Source organism: Balaenoptera physalus (assembly GCF_965194825.1).
Source record: "Balaenoptera physalus genome assembly, chromosome: 6".
NCBI classification, from domain to species: domain Eukaryota; kingdom Metazoa; phylum Chordata; class Mammalia; order Artiodactyla; family Balaenopteridae; genus Balaenoptera; species Balaenoptera physalus.
In genome coordinates, this window is record NC_138885.1 from 127,013,336 (window position 1) to 127,032,679 (window position 19,344).

General features: G+C 41.2%; 1 protein-coding gene across 7 annotated transcripts in view; it reads left to right on the forward strand.

Moving 5' to 3' along the window:
• The window catches only part of RHBDD1 (rhomboid domain containing 1), a 117,058-nt gene that overhangs the window by 42,602 nt on the left and 55,112 nt on the right, over positions 1 to 19,344 (forward strand). For all 7 annotated transcript variants that reach the window (XM_082464684.1, XM_082464685.1, XM_082464689.1 and 4 more), the window contains exons 4-5: positions 12,691 to 12,779; positions 16,165 to 16,221. In XM_082464684.1, the coding sequence (XP_082320810.1) occupies positions 12,691 to 12,779; positions 16,165 to 16,221 (146 nt within the window). The remainder of the gene's footprint in view (positions 1 to 12,690; positions 12,780 to 16,164; positions 16,222 to 19,344) is intronic.

Sequence of the window (19,344 nt, forward strand, 5' to 3'; positions counted from 1 at the left end):
AACATGATCCATTATATTGTTAGACTTGTGTTACGTGAACAATTATATGGCTCCTGGTTATATATGTGGAGTCTTGTTCTCATGTTCCTCATTGCAGATTATACATCCTACTTATGCTCTCCTAGACGCACAGAAGCTGAGCAAAGGCAGGCAGAAGGTGTATCCATCAGTGAGGGGGTACTGGGGATGGATCCATTACTCAATTCTCCTTTCAACACACACTTATTGAGTGCCAATTCTACTGTTCCTCATCAGTTAAGTGGGGCCAGTAATAGTACCCGTCTCATGGGTTTGTTGGGAGGACTAAAATTACAACACAGGAAGGTCCTGAAATCAGTGTCTGGCTCCTTGGAAGAGCTGCCACCACTTCAGTGCCCCTGAGCTGTCTTCTGTGGGTACGAGAAGAAGGGTTGATGAAGCTCACACAAGTCTGAGCGCATCAGAGTCCCTGAGAATAACACCTTACTGGATAAAAGTATCTATGGATTTCAAAGAGCTCTTGAGTAGAGACAGTAAATGAGTAATTACAAATAGTGTTTTTCAGTTTAAAAAAGTGAGGTGGGTGATTTTGACTCACAATTTTGTTTAATACCTACAATGTATTAGACATTATATGGGACACTTTTATCTGTATTTTCTCCTTTAATTCTTGCAATATTATTTTTATTTCTCCCACACATGACGAATGGAGCTGTATCTAGTTCAAGGGTGTAGGTTCTGGAAATTCATAGTGACTTGAACATCTGGGTTAATATTTCTTTAGTGTGGTAACATCCTTTCTGACAGTTTTATTAGAATATTCAAGCCCTCCATTCCACCTGGAGTCTTGGCCAGCATGGGAACTGAAATAGTGTAGAGCAGAATTCTCTTTGAGACTTTGAGATCTGTTGGTTCTACATTGCCTCTGTCATCTTTGGACACCTTAATCGAGGTTCTTTTAGTTACAGTTTAAAGAAACCCAGCTCAAACTAACTTGATCAAAGAAAAGGACCTCTATTGGCTTACATAGTTAAAATTTCCAATGGTGCATTTTAGGGTTTCAGAGACATCAGATGTGCTGGGATTCAGCTCAAGCAATGTCGTCAGGATTCTATCTCTATCTTCTGGCTCTGTTTTTTGTTTTTTCCTGTGTTGGCTTCTGTATTAGTTATCTATTGCCATGTAACAAGTTATAGTAAACGTAGTGGCTTAAAACACACATTTATTATCTCATGGTGTGTGTGGGTCAGGAGGCTGGGCATGGCTTATCTGGGTCTTTCGCTCCAGGTTTTCTCACGAGACTGCAACAGAGGTGTCAGTCAGCACTGAGGTCTCATCTGAAGGCTTGACTGAGGAAGGATCTGCTTCCAAGCTTATGTAGATTTTGAAAGAACTCAGTTCCTTGTGGGTTGTTGGACTGAGAGGCTTGCTGTCTGCTGTCAGCCAGAGTCTCAGTTCCTTGACACTTGAATCTCTCCATAGGGCAGCTTCCTTCATCAAAGCCAGCAAGGAAGAGTCTGCTAGCAAGGCAGAAATTACAGTCTTATGTAACATAATCATGGAAGTGGCATGCTCTGTTCTATTGGTTAGAAACAAGTTGTAGTCCCATCCATGCTCAGGGAGAAAGGATTTATGAAGGGCAAGAATACTAGGAATCAGGGATCACCAGGCCCATCTTAGAATTTGTACACCACAGCTTCATTCTCAGGAAAGCTCTCTCCACATGGTGACGGAGTTGACCAACAGCTCCAGTCTTACATCAACGTAAGGCTAGCAGTTCTGGAGAAGATAGAGCCACATATCTCCTCGGCATCCATATATGTACCTGTTCCTTACCAGTCAGGATTCTTGATTGAAAACAGAAATTAACTTGCATATTTAACCACAAAAGGACTTATTAGAAGGATACCAAGCAAATTCTAGAGTTGTTGAGAATTCTGAAGTTTTGGGCTGGAAAAAAACCTGTGAGAACTGGATGGACACTTGTGCCATTGCCACTGCTTCCTTGGACTCTCATCACCGTATTCTCAAGATTAGGAATGAGGTGTATCTCACTGGCCAAGTATCAGTCCCACGGTTGTGCTCTAGCTGACAGGAAAGGAGATGAGGGAACACCTGCCCTGCTTGGGCCTCCATCAGAGGTGGAACTGTGTATCTTTAACTGTGACAGTGTTCCTCAGATGAGCCCATATGGGTCTTGTGGCTTCACCGGGGTTACTTTGTCTATAGATGTTCAGCATAGCATGTTGTCTTGCATAAACAAATTCTACTCTGGTACGGGTGGTTTTCAGAACTTTGCAGCTGGTGGTTCTGTGCTCTTGTTCAACATTAACTGTGCCTTACAGGCATACCAATAAAGCTGCTACAGGAGCAGTATGTGATATGCATGGCATGCCCAGGTCTCTTGAGTCATATAATAGGTGGGGCATTCATAGTTAGAATTTTGATTCAGACCAGATTTAACCACAAGTAGTATTTACCTTTTCTGAAATTGTAGGCTAGCTTTATGATCCAGTTTTGTTTCCCAGTCTTTCTGTTGGATTTAGGGATTGAGGGGTTACCTTAGCTCTTTACTGTCTTCATCTTTGACTGTGTGTATATGACTGTCTTGAATATGTGGGTACATTAGCTAAATTATCATGTTTTTATAAGAACAAAGAACTTGTAAATCCTTTGAAATAAGTTCATATGTTTCCTTGCATGCATTTTCAAAGCTATACCTACTTCTCTTGCAGCATTTCAGAATATATTAAGACCAACTTCCCAAGGAGGGAAACAGATGTCACTTCTGTGGGGTACTTTGTAGGGTGAAGAGTCTTGCCAATACTCAAAATGTTTTTCTTATTGGCCTACTATGCCAGCCGAAATCTCATTAGAATTTGAATTTTGGCTTAAGATCAATGGTCCTCAACCTCAACACATGAAAATCACCTGGGGAATTAAAAACAGCATAATCAAAAAGTAACCCAACCAACACAACAGTGTCAGGGTCCCACTCGAGAGCAGTTCTGCAGAACTTCTGGGAGTGGAGTCCAAGGAGCTGTAACTTGGAGCATCTCTTGAAGAGATTCTGTTGTGTAGCCAGGACTGAGAGCCAGTGGATTAAGATCACCGCCTGCAAGGGCATCCCTTCCATTTGTGTTCTGGTGTGTACTAGCACAGTGTAGTAGTTACTGCCACAGCTCACAGTCAAGACTGTTCCTTGCCATCCTCTCTTCCTTGTGTACCCCATGATGAACTCGCATTAATCGGGGTCACCTGAGCCAGTCTCTTCCTGCAACCTCAAAGAGCCCAGCTACCATAGGGCCATAGGATTTCCAGTTATGACACGGCTTCTGAAAATACCTCCAAAAGGCCGATTTGTGTCATAACAGTAGCATATGTTAAAATCAGGCTATAAACAATCCAACTTCTCTTTCATTTTACATTTACTTTCTGGAGGTGATGTGCACATAATCATTCATGTGGTATCCAGAAATATTTTCATCTGTAGTAATAGCAGATGGCAGAGTGGTTTCACGTGCCAAGCTGCATTTATTCTGCCACAGCGCAGTGTGGAAGTGATCACGGCCTCTTCCAAACAGTCTCACTCCCCACGTGCGTGTCAGTTGTGGTGGGAAGTTTTCTTGCGTATCAGTTCAATATGTTGTAAATTTACTTGGAATCCTTGGAATTTGTGCATGATGTGGTCACATGAGACGTACTTCGAAAAGAAATATTTTTGGGGCCTAATGATTAAAGGTCATCAATTCCACAAACATTTAATAAGCATTTGCTGTGTGCTAAGCTAGTGGTTTTCCACTGGGATAGGTCATATTGTCCCCAGGAAGGATCTTGGACATTTACAGGGCTGTTTGTAGGTGTCACGATGATTAGTGGAGGTGCTACTGGCACTTGGTGTGTGAGGACCAGAGGTTCTAGCTGCCCTGCAGCACGCAGGACCATCCCCTTCAACAACAATGTCCTGCACACCGCACACCCCAGTCTGTTGAAAGGACTTTTCTGTAGGTAAAAAACCTGTTCATGATTATCTGAGCCTAAAACCTGATTGTGTTTTTCATATAAACACAAAGATTTTTTTTCTTTGGCATAGATTTAATATACCGTGACTTTTCCAGGAAAATTGTAAATTGAATTGTAAATGTAACTGAAGGGAAAATTGTGTTATACTTTGCTTTATTTGGAGTCAAAAGTTAGTTACCCTCACGTAAGATCACGTGACCAGTGGAACCCTGCCTGTGGTGTTTGAGTCACAGAAAGCCCATCTGTACCTCCCTGCATTTCTTAACCTCACCTTCGTGCAGATTCCGTACATAGGGGCAAGCAAAGGACGACTTTATATGTCTTCTGATGGTGTTCTGCCTCAACGTTTATAAATCATAGTATTTTACTATGTGAATTAAAATTTTCTTTCTTAATTTTTACAACTGGGGCATTGTGTTGAGTTGAGATTGCATGTGTTTGTTTTGTCTGTGTTTTTAAAAGTATGTGTGTAGGTAAGTTATTTATAAATTCCATTACAAGAAAATAGAAAGAGCATTAAAGAATATTTGGGTTTAAGGGGACATTGGGTGTGATAGGGTTGGTAGCCAGTAGCTTAAGCAGCAGGGCAACGGCAGAAAAATCAGCAGACAGGGAAGGTCCTTAAATGCTAGAGGAACTCAGACTATACTGCAGGAGCCCAGAAGCAGCCCCTGCCTTGTCCTGAGGGAAGGCGGACCAGGAAGGCTGTTTTGCTAGGGCTTAGCTGGGCAAAGGGAATAGTGCATACAAAGTTTCGAAGAGTGGAAGCATGGCTTTTGCAAATGGCTCAAGCTTGTGGTGGGGCAGGACTGGGCGGGGGGCGGTGCAGAGCAGATGGGGAGATTTTGGGCAATTGGAATCTACTCAGCAGTGATATGGAAGATACAGGAAAGGGGACTCTAGGAGGTGTCTAGTTATGGGAAGAGTTTGGTGAGGAAAAGAACACCGGCCTCACGTACGGAATTACACTGACTCTTTAACGTCTGTCCTCCAATTAAGTGTACTGGGTTATTCCTTTATTTTGCATGTAATTTCACTTACTTGTTTCTTTCATTTAATTGGGCACAACTTCTCATTTTGCTTTGAAGGAGATTGGAATAACAACACAGTTTCTAAAGAAACTTATTAATACCACAAAGCTAGTGATCATGATTTTCATCTGGAGTTCGGTTTAAAAGCACTAGCACGTGCCACATGGGGGAGAGCTTTCTTGACGATTTACCCCAACAGCAACGAAAATGTTTAGATTTATCCGCCACAACGATGAGAGAAATATTGTCTTTCAAATGGGAGCCTTGCTCAGTTACTGTTCCCTTTATATTTCAAAAAAAAAAAATAATGAAATCACTAAAGCACTATTACAAGAAATTAGGAACAAAAAAAGGGGGATGTATTTTCCCCATATTATCTGTTGCTGTTTTTATGTATTTCCTTTAAATCTTGTTTTTAGATATTATACATATAATTGCGTGTGTATAATGCATTATATGTCATATACTTAAAGATACAATATCATGGTCCTATTGTATACAAATGGTCTAGGAGTCAAATAAAATGAAATATGTGAGCAATATTTTGAATCATTCTTCCTCTCAGTTTCCAACTTGGTATCCAGCTACCTACTGAACACTCCCCTAGATATTGCCATTTAATTGTCCTGCAGGCATCTCGGAGTAAACACAACAAAACTGAGCACTTGGGCTCTCCCCGCACCCTCCCCCTTTTCTCCCATCTTCCCCATCTCAGTAAGTGGTTCCCTCGTGCATCTCCTTGCACAAGCCAAAAGCCTAGCTTTCTCCCTTTCCCTCAACCCAACACTGAATCCGTCAACAAGTTCTTTTATCTCTGCCACCAAAACAGACCCCAAGCCATTCACTGCTCCCCACTCTTACTGCTGCCACCCTCTCCCAAGCGCCACCGTTTCTCACCTGAGCTACACCAGCCTCCTTACTGATCTGCTTACACTGGCCATTCTTGCCTCTCTAGAGTCTGCTCTCTCAGCAGACAGGATAGATCACTCTTAAGAATTCTCCTGTTTTAAGCTTCTCCAGTGGCCTCCCAATGTGCTTATCAAACCACCCAAATTCCTCCGCATGGCACATAAGGCCTATAGGACCTGACTTTTCCCTGTTTTTCTAAATTCATCGCATGCTGTACCCCATGTCCTTACACCGCCTCGCTATATTCAGCCGCCTCATAGCCATCTCAGTGTTTTCAAAACACCAACTTCTTCCCTGCCTCACAGCTCTTCCATATGTGCTTTTCCCTGCCAGAAGCACCCATCCTCACCTTGTGACCTGCCAGCTCCAAATCCTGTGGGTGTCACTTTAAATGCCACTTACGGAGCCATCCCAGACCACTCTAGGGAAAGTAGACTCACTTTCCTACACTTCCCACAATTTTCAGTTATTGTGTGTGTGTCTGTCTGTGTCTGTTACTCCCGCAAATCGTTAAGATCTGTGAGGCAGTGACTGTGTTTGTCTTATTTATGTAGTAGTCAGTCAATAAATATTGGATGGATGGATGGATGAATGAATGAATGAATGCTACTTCCTTGAACCAGCTCATGGAATTCTCTTCCTGCCCGGCTGAGAGACATGGGCTTGAGAGCCAAGGAATTGCTGGGCATCATCTATTATACTGGAAGCTCTTTGGTAAAAGAGGCTTCTCCCACCTTTGTAATGCTTGTTTTTGTCCAGGTCATGTTTGTCTGGGACTGAAGTAAATGTCAGCAGTCAGCTCCCAGCCCTATGTCTGAGGTTGGAGCCATGTTTATTAAACCAGCAAGAGTAGTAGAGGTTGCATTGCCTTTGGGAGGATGTAATATTGGAAGGTGACTAGTTTTTACTTCTGAAGCCAAAGGTGGCTGGGTGGGGCGGGACGGGGGCGGAATGAGGGAGGTATGGTAAGAGAAACAAAGAGGACATACAGACCAAGTCTCTCCCAGATTGCCGTTGCCAAAGACACAGGCTGGTGTGGTTGAAGACAGCATCACGGATAGAAACAGATGGCTTAAGAATAGTTTATCTTGGGAAGAAACAATACGATCAAGATTTTTTGTAGTGGCATTCATTAAACCTGAAAAAATTCTTGCTACATCTTGTTGCTCTAATGCCAATCTGGGACCTTTTATTAAGATCCCCAAACCCCAGAGCTTCTGATCAGCTCAGTCCCTATCTGGTAATAGTAACTGCTTTTACAGGAGGAAATTCTGGAACGTACAGTACAAGAGGCCACTTCTAGCTGACTGCCTTTTACCTTGCCTTACTATCTTACCTCGTCCAACCCTGTGTCTCCATGAAGTTACGTCCTCAGTGAGGTCATTTGCTCTGCATACACGGGAGATTATGTCTTAGAGTAATTCATTTTCTGCTTTCTGAGCTGTGCCTGAGAGGGCAGCCTCTTCAACTGTGGGAAGAAGTTGCCATTTAACAGAGGACCTGTATAGCTTATCCCAGATTTCAATCATAGCTTTAGTTTTTGAGTCTTCAGCAGTGCACATGACAGCAGGAACATTTGCATAAGCACATAAGGTAGCTCAGCCTTACAAATAGCCTGTTTAAGGAGTGAGGATCGGCCAATGCTGGCATCGTAGGAAAGAACACTGTGTGCTGTTGTTAATAATATCCGCATATAGTTTGTGTAACTAAAATCCACAATAATATCTTTTTTTCAGCTTTATTGAGATATAACTGACATGTAATCCACAAGAGTATCTTAATCTTACTTTTGCTCCCAAATTATCTTTCCACCGTCACTGTCCCTTATAAGTAATATGTAGCAACATTGATTTGATATTTGCTTTTTTTTTTTTTTTTTTTTTAAAGATTACTGGTGACCTTTTTTGGTGTTTTGTTTTTTTTTTTTAGTTTTATTTATTTATTTATTTATGGCTGTGTTGAGTCTTCATTTCTGTGCGAGGGCTTTCTCTAGTTGTGGCAAGCGGGGGCCACTCTTCATCACGGTGCGCGGGCCTCACTATCGCGGCCTCTCTTGTTGCGGAGCACAGGCTCCAGACGCGCAGGCTCAGTAATTGTGGCTCACGGGCCCAGCTGCTCTGCGGCACGTGGGATCTTCCCAGACCAGGGCTCGAACCCGTGTCCCCTGCATTGGCAGGCAGATTCTTAACCACTGTGCCACCAGGGAAGCCCCCTGATATTTGCTTTTCATCTTTTTTTTCTTTTATCTTTTTTTTTTTATAGTTTTTTCTATAAACATGTATTGAGCTCCCACTCTGAGTCAGGAAATACACAAGTGCTGCATATCTAGAGGTCCATAGGACAAAAAACAATGGCTGAAGATTTTTCAGAATTACAGAAAGACACGAGACCTCAGATTGAAAAAACACAGCAAATCTCAAGGAGGGTAAATTAAACAAATCTACACCTGGAATGATTGTTCTATAATGATAGTAAATCCAACACAAAGGGAAAACCTCAAAGGCTGAGAGAAAAGACATTACCTGCAGAAGAATGACTGTCCAACTGACAGTGCATTTCATAGCAGCAGTAGTAGATCACTACACGTATCAACAAAAAAGGATGCAGAAATACGGACCTTCTCGAACATACAAAGACTAGCAGAATTTTTTAGTCTCAGACTTTAACCGAAAGAATTACTGAAAGTTGGATTTTAGAAAGAAATAAATTGAACCCAGATGTAGGTTCCACCATTAGAGAGCAATGGGCCAATAAAGAAATTGGACATGTTCATAAACTTAAGTAATCTAAGTAAATGGCTGCCTCTGTGTTAGGATTTGAGTATAAACAAAATGTTTTTCCAATTGAGTATATAACTGCTTAGACTTGGTGCTGATGTTCGAAATTCTTCTGTTTGTGATGAAATGTTTTTAGGCAAGGATTTTTAGTGAGAGGTCCTGGATAGGACGCAAGCTATCTATGAACTTCTTAAAATTATAAGTGACATATTTTGTGTATGTTTAGTCTTTCTGCAGACAGGATTCATGGCTTTTATCAGCTATTTAAAGGGGTTTAGAACCTGGACAAGTTTAAGAACTACTGGATTATGGTATTGTCCCCTATTAAGGTGAAATTATATCAGTACTTAACTTGCTCTGACGTTGAGATAGAATGATATGAATTTGAATACTGGATCTGTCTGTTACTTTGTGGAACTGTTGAGACCCTGGACAGATGATTTGCCTTCTCACAGTAGTGTGTGCAGTGTACGACCTGTGTAACCACACACAGAAGCAGTGTATCTGGCTCTTGTGACCTCTTCGCACCATCACAATCAGTGTTTGATTATAGCTGTTATGATTTTCTAAAGAGAGTCACTACTGAGCTATCAGAAGAAGTAAAGCTTCTAAGGGATCAATTTTAAGCTATAATAATAGGCTTAGTGCTGTTGTTCTGTTAATTGAGCACATGTTTTGTGTAATACCTTGTCCAAGTGTGCACAGGGGAGGGAGGGGAGGGTGTGCTGTGTTCAATCGTTAGTTCTCCCAGTGAAATTTGATACAAAAACAGCTATTAACTGGTGACCGGTGTGACTTGTGTTTTTAGAATACAGTTGTAATATACGTTAATATGTGCGTTTTATGTGTTATTTTAATTCCACTTCTCCACTCATTCAGTAGTTGTTTACTGAGTGTTAGTGTCAGGCCATTTACTGTACCAGGTGTGATCATGGATGTAGCATTGAATATGGTGGTTCTGTTTCTGAGGAATTACCTTAAATTAGGATGTGGGGAGGCAGGTCATCACCAAATCCTCAGTCCCAGCCTAAGACCTGCTTAGGTCAAGAATAAGCTGTTCCTAAGAGCAGGGTTTTCCCAGCCTGCCCCTTGGGGTGTCAGCCTGAAGGTATAACTAAGAACAGAGGAGAGTGCGTGCCTTCCAGGAGGGCTTCTGTGGAGCCACGGGTATGCTCAGACACCACAAATGTTGAACCGTGTTTAGCATGTATAACTATGATCATAATAACACAGTGTGTTTCTAAAGCTGTTACATTTGAAGGTAGTTCCCAGCCACTGATCAGCACCCAGATGTGTCTTCTTTCCCCGAAGCCCAGGGCCTCCTTGTGGCTTCACAGCACCCCCCAGGGGTGGGGATAAAGCGCCCTAATCCTAGGACTGGGGTGCCCCATCCTGCTGGGGAGAAGGTAGTTCCCAGCTCCATCTCCTGTCTGCAGGTCTGTTTCCTCTCTCAGGACATGGGTATCTCTTAGAGGGCCAAGAGAGGTAGTTGGTCGCATGGTTACCTACGGCGTGGAGCAAGTTAACATACCTCTTGAAACAAGCATGTGATTCCTTTTTTCATTGATGGTATCCTCCTCTTTGTTTGTGTAATGTTGAGAGGTTCTCAGTTTTGACTGAATAAGATCATTATCTCTTCTCGTTTTTTATTTTAAAAGAAGCACACTAATACAGAGCTTGAAGAAAATGATAAGGACAGCAAGAGCGTCGAGTTGGGACTTTTGTGGAAAATGCTGAATGTTGGCAGATAATGCTGTGTGGTCTCTGGTCTGCCAGCCTCCCTTTCCTAGTTATTTGCAGTTAGATTATAACTCAGACTTCTACAAACCCATTTAGAGAGAGAAAAAATTCATTTAACTATACTAGACTCTAACTTGTAAATGAGATTCAAGGTTGATTGTTTAATAGGTTGGGATTTAAAATTGAAAATTTTCTTCCTTGTCATTTTATATCTATATGATTCACCATAAAGATTGGCTTAATAAGTTTCAAAAATATTGATGTATTTTATTCTTTTCAGTTAAATTGAGGTTACTGTTTTTAAAAAACTGATTCTGGCCTCTTCTTTGTTTCCCTCAAACTACCACTTTCTTTGCCATTCCTAGAACTAGTTGGAGAGTTTATTTAGCCTAAAAATAGAATAAAATAAGTACAATTTTGGTTTTTTTTTGGAAAAGCTAAAGGAAAGCACAGTTGATACTATTCTTCCCTGAAAATGGGAAAACTGAGTATCTGATCCCATGTTTTTATTATCAGGTTAAACATACTGTGAGGTAGATACATTTGATGAAAATAATAGCTGTCCTGAAGGGATAATTGTGTGTGTGTGTGCACGCACGCACAAATGGTGTGACTTTCGGTGTGTGTAGATGTACGCAGGACCTTATTTGGGCAATAGTGTGATCGACTTGGCTGTTGGGAACAAGAGGCAGTGCCGTCCTGTCTACAGAAAGCTTCCTTTAGTCTTTTTCTCTGAAGTGTTCCCTTGCCTCTTCCTTTCCTGAGAACCAGCAAGTCTTTCCCTGGCTCTGAGATAATGACAGTCACTTGTGGCTGCCTTGCTTGTGGCATTTAGGGCCTCTTTCCCCTGTCCCCTGTGGCCGTGGTCACAAGGTGTATTGCATTTGATTCTAGGTTTTGCGTGGGTGACAACGTCAGCGCCACGGTTCGGTCACTGCCATGGCACAGCCAGCACTCTGAGGTTCAAGATGCAGTGGTTTTAACTTGCCTCCTGGTGCTCTTGGTGAAACCATCCTGGGACACTGGAATCATGCATTCAACACATATTTGAGTGTCTGTCCTGTGCCAGGCACAGTCCTCGGTATATGAAATACATATGTGAAAACCACAGAAGTCACTGTTCTCTTGGAGTTCACATCCGGCTCCTTGGTAACTTTCAGTTGCCAGGCAGCAGAAGGAAAGAGCAACTCTTCAACCGGGATGTGATTTTTTACCAGAGGGGTGCTGTTCCTCCTAGCCTTGTGGTCACCAGTGAGCACGTGGGGGGCTCTGGCAGTGGGCTGTGGGGATGGGTTTAGCAGGAGGTGAGGGTGGAAGGAGGAGTTGGGCAAGGCCAGGTGTTGGGAGGCCTTGACTGCAGGCTAGAGCGTTCTGTCAACGGAGAAGACGGTGATCCCCACAGGATGGCAGTGACATACACGACCTCACCTCTGTTCTGGGAGAATAACTGATGGGAGGGTGTGGGCTGCATTGAGAGGAAGAGCTGGGGGGCGGCAGAGAGCCCTGTTGGATGATCTTCTTTCATTTACTCTTTTACTCATTCAGCATATACTTAGCTGAGGCTTGCCTTGTATTTGTATTTAGAAGTGATTGCCAATCTTAGATGCTATTTTAAGAAGAGTGGAACCAACTTAATGCTCTATCTCATCTTTCAAGCTTGAAGTTTACATTTTTGGGTTTTCTTGGCTGAGCGACTGAAAGATGCATATTTGTAGTGGGGCTAGGGGGGCCCAGTGTGGACATCTCTTCTGCCGAGTTTCTCTTGCTCTCCGCCTCACTAGTCAGGGGTGGGTAAAAACGTAGCGGTCTGCTCTGCGGTGAACACAGATAGCTCCCGTCCCTCACAGTGGCTAGCTAATTCAAGATTTAATTCAGAGAAAATACGTTTCGTTTATGTTTTGTGATAAGAGCTACAGAGAAAAAACTGGAAGAAGTGTAATGGGTTGTCTTAACAAAACGCCTCTGCTACTCTGAAGGAGCCAGCCCACTTTTCTTGGTCAAGGAGGGATATTGCCTTTTAAACATGTCACGGTTGTTATTCACTGTACGTTTTTTTTGGTAAGATAGGAAATGTTGTTCTTGGGACTAAGTTAAATGCTGCTCAGCGTGAAACACGTGATGTATAAGAGAGCCTGCAGACTGTGACTAATTGACGCGCCCCGGGCTGATGAGAAGACGGTCTCTAGTACGCAGCAGAGCAAACACTCACGAAGGCTTTCCTTCTCCCCTAGGACTTCCTTCGCCGGGCATCTGGCCGGGATCCTTGTTGGACTAATGTACGTCTGCGGACCTCTGAGGAAGATCATGGAAACGTGCTCAGGTACAGGACAGAACATTTTTGGCCTGACAGGTTGGAAGTTCATTTTAACGGGAACAGAAGCATCTTCGTTTTAACGGGAATCTTCATTTAACGGGAACAGTTCCCTGTGGTTCAACTTAGGAACTTCCTAAAAGGCTCTTTCTAAGCCAAGAGGTGAACCAGCTGGTGCTGGTCCTCACACTGCTCCGAGGAAGAGGCTGCAAACCCCAATTTTAAACCTGAGGCTTTCTTAGGGGACAAATAGCGGTGCACACGTATACCCACAGCATTATTGCTACTCACCAAAAACCATGATTTCCTTGAAATTTGGAGACTTAAAGCAGGCTTAAAATATGCTTTCTTCTGTAATACTCCATGAATTCAAAGTACAAGGAAAAGTTAAAAAAAGAAAGACAAATCTGTACTGAAGTGCAAGGCCAGTATTTTAAAGAATTCAGAATGACCACTAGATCCTTGGCGGGTGAGACATATATTCATGTATGGCCAAACCAAGTCTGTTATTGCTTGAAGCGTGGCTCCTGCTTTTTAATTAAAAGATTTTTTTTTTCATCTAATTGATGCTCAATGAAAATACTTTATTTTATTTAGAAACCTATGAATGTTTTGGATCTCTTAATTGAAAATGCTATACTGGTCTTGACTTAGAAGGAAACTATTGATATTTTGCAAACACTTGTTCTATAGACCATATGAATTTCAACTTTTTTTTTTTAATAAATAAATTTATTTATTTATTTATTTTTTGCTGTGTTGGCTCTTCGTTGCTGCGTGCAGGCTTACTCTAGTTGCAGAGAGCAGGGGCTACTCTTCGTTGTGGTGCGCGGGCTTCTCATTGCGGTGGCTTCTCTTGTTTTGGAGCACAGGCTCTAGGCGCACGGGCTCTGTAGTTGTGGCTTGCGGGCTCAGTAGTTGTGGCACGTGGACTCTAGAGTGCAGGCTCAGTAGTTGTGGCACGTGGGCTTCAGTAGTTGTGGCACAGAGGCTCAGTAGTTGTGGCTCACAGGCTCTAGAGTGCAGGCTCAGTAGTTGTGGCAAACAGGCTTAGTTGCTTCGCAACATGTGGGATCTTCCCGGACCAGGGCTCGAACCTGTGTCCCCTGCATTGGCAGGCAGATCCTTAACCACTGCGCCAGCAGGGAAGTCCCCAGTATTTCATCTTTTATTCATGGGAAATCTTCTGAGACTATTTTACCTTTTCTTGAGCCATAAATAATTTGTTTTCACAGTTTGTGCCAGTGACTGGTATTCTTGAGAACCATATGATATTCATGATATTAGAAAGCTTTCCAAGCATTGTGCTGTTGCCTTTATTAGCTGGTTTTATTCACTTTCTGGTGATTTTTACAGATTGTGTTGCATCTATGCAGATTTTTATTTTCCTATGTTTGCCTATTACTGTGTTTCTAGTGTGTGTGCTTGGAAGAGGCAGCAGGAGCTTCCTTTATTGAAAATGTCCAGTTTTATTATATTTTTGATACAACTTAATTATGGAAATCTAGTAATGAGCTTTGTTGCCCAAATGCTCTCAGTGCTGACAAAGGAAAAGAAATGATTCTCAGGAGTCTAATGTTTTGTTTCCTTTTTCTTTGTGTGTCTGAGGATTAAGTGGTTAGTAAAGCTTTCTACAGACATATTATGAAATTTAGGCAAGTATTTTGGTTTTAAAGAGGATTTTCCCCCACAGTTATAACATTTAAACTCTTAGTTTCCTTCTTAAAGCCTTGTCTATTTTCTAAGGAGACTTACTTTTATATCATTCTATTTTCAGTGTAATACAGTAGAAAATTAAATGCTAAAAGTTGAAACATTCAGTGCTATTTACAAATGGCCTGCAATCTCTCTGCCGTTATTTCTGGTGAAGCCGGAGAAAGATCTAGAGTGATCTGAGAATTGAGGTGACACGGGAGCCCTGTGGAAAATAATCAAGTACGTGAAGGCTGCTGTCTGATAACTCCTGGGAGAGGAGCATCACACTGAAGGTGTCCCCTGTTACTCCTCCCTCTCTCCTTTCCTTCAGCAGTACTGAGTCGTCTGTCCTACTGCTTTCTTAGGGATAAGAAACGGGAAAGTCCCTTAGGAGGGGTAAGAACGTGGCTCACCTAGCACCTTTGTTGTGAAGCAGCTTCTCTCAATAGCCAGAACATCTCTACTTGTACAGAGGCCTCAAAGACCAAGCCTGGTCCCTTGGAAGGCAAAGACCATCTTTTGTCGTCAGGAACCTTAAGGAACTTCAGAGAGTATAAGTTAGGGTTTCACTGTCCCCACCACATTCTGTTCCCTGTAGGGCTAACCCCAACCAAAAGAGAGCTTATTTTAACAATTGTTTAGAAATCATTTATAATGGCTTTGAGCTTTGCTACAAAGAATCTCTTAATTGTTGGAAAGGTTAGTAGTTACAGCCTTATGGCTGTTGTGTTCTATCAGATGTGTCTGTTTTTATGCTACTACCATACTGTTTTGTTTACTATAGCTTTATAATATAGATGGCAATCAGGAGATGTTAAGATGGCTATTATCAAAAAGACAAGAGATAACAAGTATTGGTGAGGATGTTGGTGGGAATGTAAATTGGTGCAGCCACTATGGAAAACAGCATGGAAGTTCCTCAAAAAATAAAAAATAGAACTACCATATGATCCAGCAATCCCACTTCTGTGTGTATATCCAAAGAAAATAAAATCAGTATCTCGAAGAGATATCTGCACCCCCATGTTCATTACAGCATTATTCACAATAGCCAAGATAGGGAAACAACCCAATGGATGAAGAAAATGTGGTATTTATATGTATATAATGGAATATTATCAGCCATAAAAAAGAAAGAAATCCTGTTATTTTTGACAAAATGGGTGAACCTGAAGGACATTATGCTAAGTGAAATAAGCCAGAGAAAGGTAAATACTGTATGATCTCACTTATTTGTGAAATCTAAAAAAGTTAAACTCATAGAACCAGAGAGTAGAACAGTGGTTTCCAGGGGTTGGCGGGTGGGGTAAATGCAGAGATGTTGGTAAAAGGGTACAAACTTTAAGTTGTAAGATGAGTAAGTTCTGGGGATGTAATATGCAGCATGGTGACTATTGTTAATAATACTGTAGTATATACTTGAAATTTACTAAGAGAATAGATCTTACGTGTTCTCACGTATATACCCACACAATGGTAAGTATATAATGTGATGGGTGTGTTAATGAACTTGAGTCTGGAAATCATTTCATAACATATATGTATATTAAATCATCACATTGTACACCTTTTAAAAAATCACGTTGCCCAACTTAAACATGTACAATTTTTATTTGTCAGTCACACCTCAGTAAAGCTGGCAGGGGTGGTGGGGGAAGCCTACCCCCGCAATTAAAATGTTTGTTTCCTTCATATTTAGGCATTTTTCCCTCCAATATTGATTACCCAGGACAGCAGTACTACTTTAATAGTTTAGGTGAGTACTTTGTTTCATTTAATACATTTAAACTTATTTTTTTAAATGATAGTGTTTGCTACTGTAGAGCTACTTTAAGATAATACTTTATGCTTTTGGAGAGTACTTCACACATTATATACTTGTGCCTCTAACATGCATGGAAGCTAGATGGAAGGGTCACCCGGGGAGCATATGTGGGCATGTTGTTAGGGAAGGCTAGGGAAGGAGGGAACTCTGGTGTGAAAATACTGTATGATTGGCTTGAGGTCTCTCAGACATGGTTAGAGTCATACTAGACCCAGGTCCCTTGATTCTCAGCCTAAGAGACCATTCTGCTGGCTAAGTGTTAGAAGTTAGTTTCAGATATACAGTTCTCCATGGTCCACGCCACCTACATATTCAGAAAGAATCATGCTTGCACTAAGAGGCTAATATAGGCATTCCTCTAATAGTTAATACCACGTGACTTAAAGAGGAGAATGTATTTTTTCTAGATATCTTTGTAAATAGGTAGAAAGGACTTCCTGTTGAAGCATATGACCTGTTTTAGGCTAAAGTTCTTACATTCCAGCCTGGGGAAGCTGCACTGCAATATCCTGGATCAATACCAGCAGATAGGTGTCAAAGAAGCCATAGGCTCTGGAAGCAGTGGGTGGCTTTATTGTCCTGCCCATCGAGAACTGCTGCAGCTTAAATCTGGGGTCAGCAATCTTTCCTGTAAAGGGCCAGATAGCTACTGTTTGAGATTCTAAAGGCTTTGTTGACCATATGGTCTCTGTTGCAACTAGTCAACCTGTGTTGTAGCATGAAAGCCACCATAGACTATTCATAAGCAAATGTGCATATTTGTGTTCCAGTAAGACCTTATTTACAAAAACAGGCAGTGGGTTGTATTTGGACTATAAGTTGTGGCTTTTTGACCCCTGGCTTAAATCATATAAGTACAAAGAATTATATAATTATATATATATATACGGTGCTTTTGCTTTATTTTTCCGTACAGGTTCTTAGCCTCAGTCTGGTTTACGCAGTAGCACTTTGTAAGTGGTCCGTTGTGCACGTGTCAGACTAACCACTGTGGGAGAGAAAGAAAGAGATATAGTCCCTGTCTCAGTATTTAACCAGGAGTGAGAATGTAGGTGCCATACATTTAAAAAGGTGAAACTGTAGAAATGAAAAGGACTAACTAAGGTATAGAAAGTAGAATGGTGAACTGTGGAGTGGGGTGGTACACAATAAGGCGATGATAGCTAATAATGACATTTGTTGAGTTTTTACTAAAATGTCTCCTTCCAGTGACTACCCCCTGCACTGTTCTGGTTTCATTTCTGTCACCATAGATTAATTTGCCTGAGCCTGAACTTCATATAAATCTACTCGTTTGCTAAGTACTTGTACTCTTTTGTATCTGGCTTTTGTTATTCAACCTCATTTTTTATGATCCATATATGTTGTTGTATGTATCAGTAGTTATTCTTTTTTACTGCTGAATGGTATTTTATTGTTTCAATATGCCACAGATTTTCTGGATACCATTTTGTTAATAATTTCTAATTTATTTCTATTGTTAGGGAACACACTCAGTGTAGTTTAATCCTTTTAATTTAATGAGACTTTCTTTTGGCCCTGTGTGTGGTCTATCCTGGTGAATGTACCATGTGCCCTTGAAAAGAATGTGTGTTCTGCCATTGTTGAAAGTAGTACTCTACACATATCAATTAAGTTGAGGTGGTTTACAGTCTTGTTTATATCTTCTGGGTCTTTACTGGATTTTGTATCTAATTTTTTATCATGTACTTTGTCTTTCACTAAATTTGGAAGGGTTTCAGATACAATTTCTATAAGTATTTTTTTCTCCACCAATCTGCTTCTCCTCTCAAGATTTTAATGACATGAATTTTAGACATTTTAATAATGTCCCTCAAGCTCCTCAGGCTCTTATTTATTTCTTTCGATCTTTTTCCCTCTATGTTCCTCATACTGGATAGCTTTTATTGATTTATCTTCAGGTTCACTGACTCCTTTCTCTGTCATCTCCATTCTGCTGTTGAACCTAGCGAACCTATCCAGTGAATTTTTTTTTAATAATGTAATTTTAGTTCTAAAATTTCCATTTGGTTCTTTTTTTAGTTTCTGTGTCTCTGATGAAAACTCTGTCTCTCCATTTCAGGAGTGCACCTTTATCTCACAGAGCACAGTTATTGTATATCTTTCAAATCTGTCTAATAATTCCAACATCTGAGTCCTATTTTGTGGCTGGCACCTGCTGATTGTCTTTTTCTCCTGAGAATTGGTCACATTCTTCTGTTTTGTTCTGGTTTTGTATGTCTGGTAATTTTCTCTTATATCTGAACGTTTTGACCTTTATTGTGAGATTTTAGATTCTGTTCAAATCCTCTGCAGAATGTTGATTTTTGTTTGTTTGACCAAGCAGTCAACCTGGTTAGGTTTAGAGCACAAATTCTGTTTTTCTTTCTGTGGGTGGTGGGTTCCAATGTCAGTTCAGTTTTCAAATCCTTTACTGTAATATTTGGGCCTATCCCACCCATTCATGTACCACTCATGAGATGATCTGATACTTGTGTAGTAAGTTATGTGGTAGTTCAGTTTTCCAAGTCTTTGCTTCTTTTATTCCCTTGTGTCTGTTCACTGCATGCATAGCTCAGGGATGGGCCCAGGGCTTATGTCAGTTGATCTGCAGAAATAGAAGGTTCTTCTGTGCAGATCCAAATTTCCAGGTAGTATCATTTTTCTCCTGCCTCAAGAACTATCTTAACCATTTCCTCTAGTGCAGGTCTCTTGGTAATTAATTCTTCTAGCTTTTGTCTTACTAAAGAACTAAAGAATATCCTCTCCCTTCTGATTTTCACTTACACCAATGTTAGACTACTTCCTGTTGTCCCACAAGTCTCTGAGGCTCTGTTTATGTTATTTGGTGTGTGTGGGCTTCAGTTTGGATAGTGTCTGTGGCTGCGTGTTCAAGCTCTATGATCTTTCTTCCACAATGTCGAATTTGCTCTCAGTCCCATCTAGTGAATTTTTCCTCTCAGATACTCTCTTTTTTAGCTCTGGAAGTTCCATTTAGTTCCCTTTTATATCCTCCATTTCTCTTCTCATTAAATTTATGTTTTTATTTATATA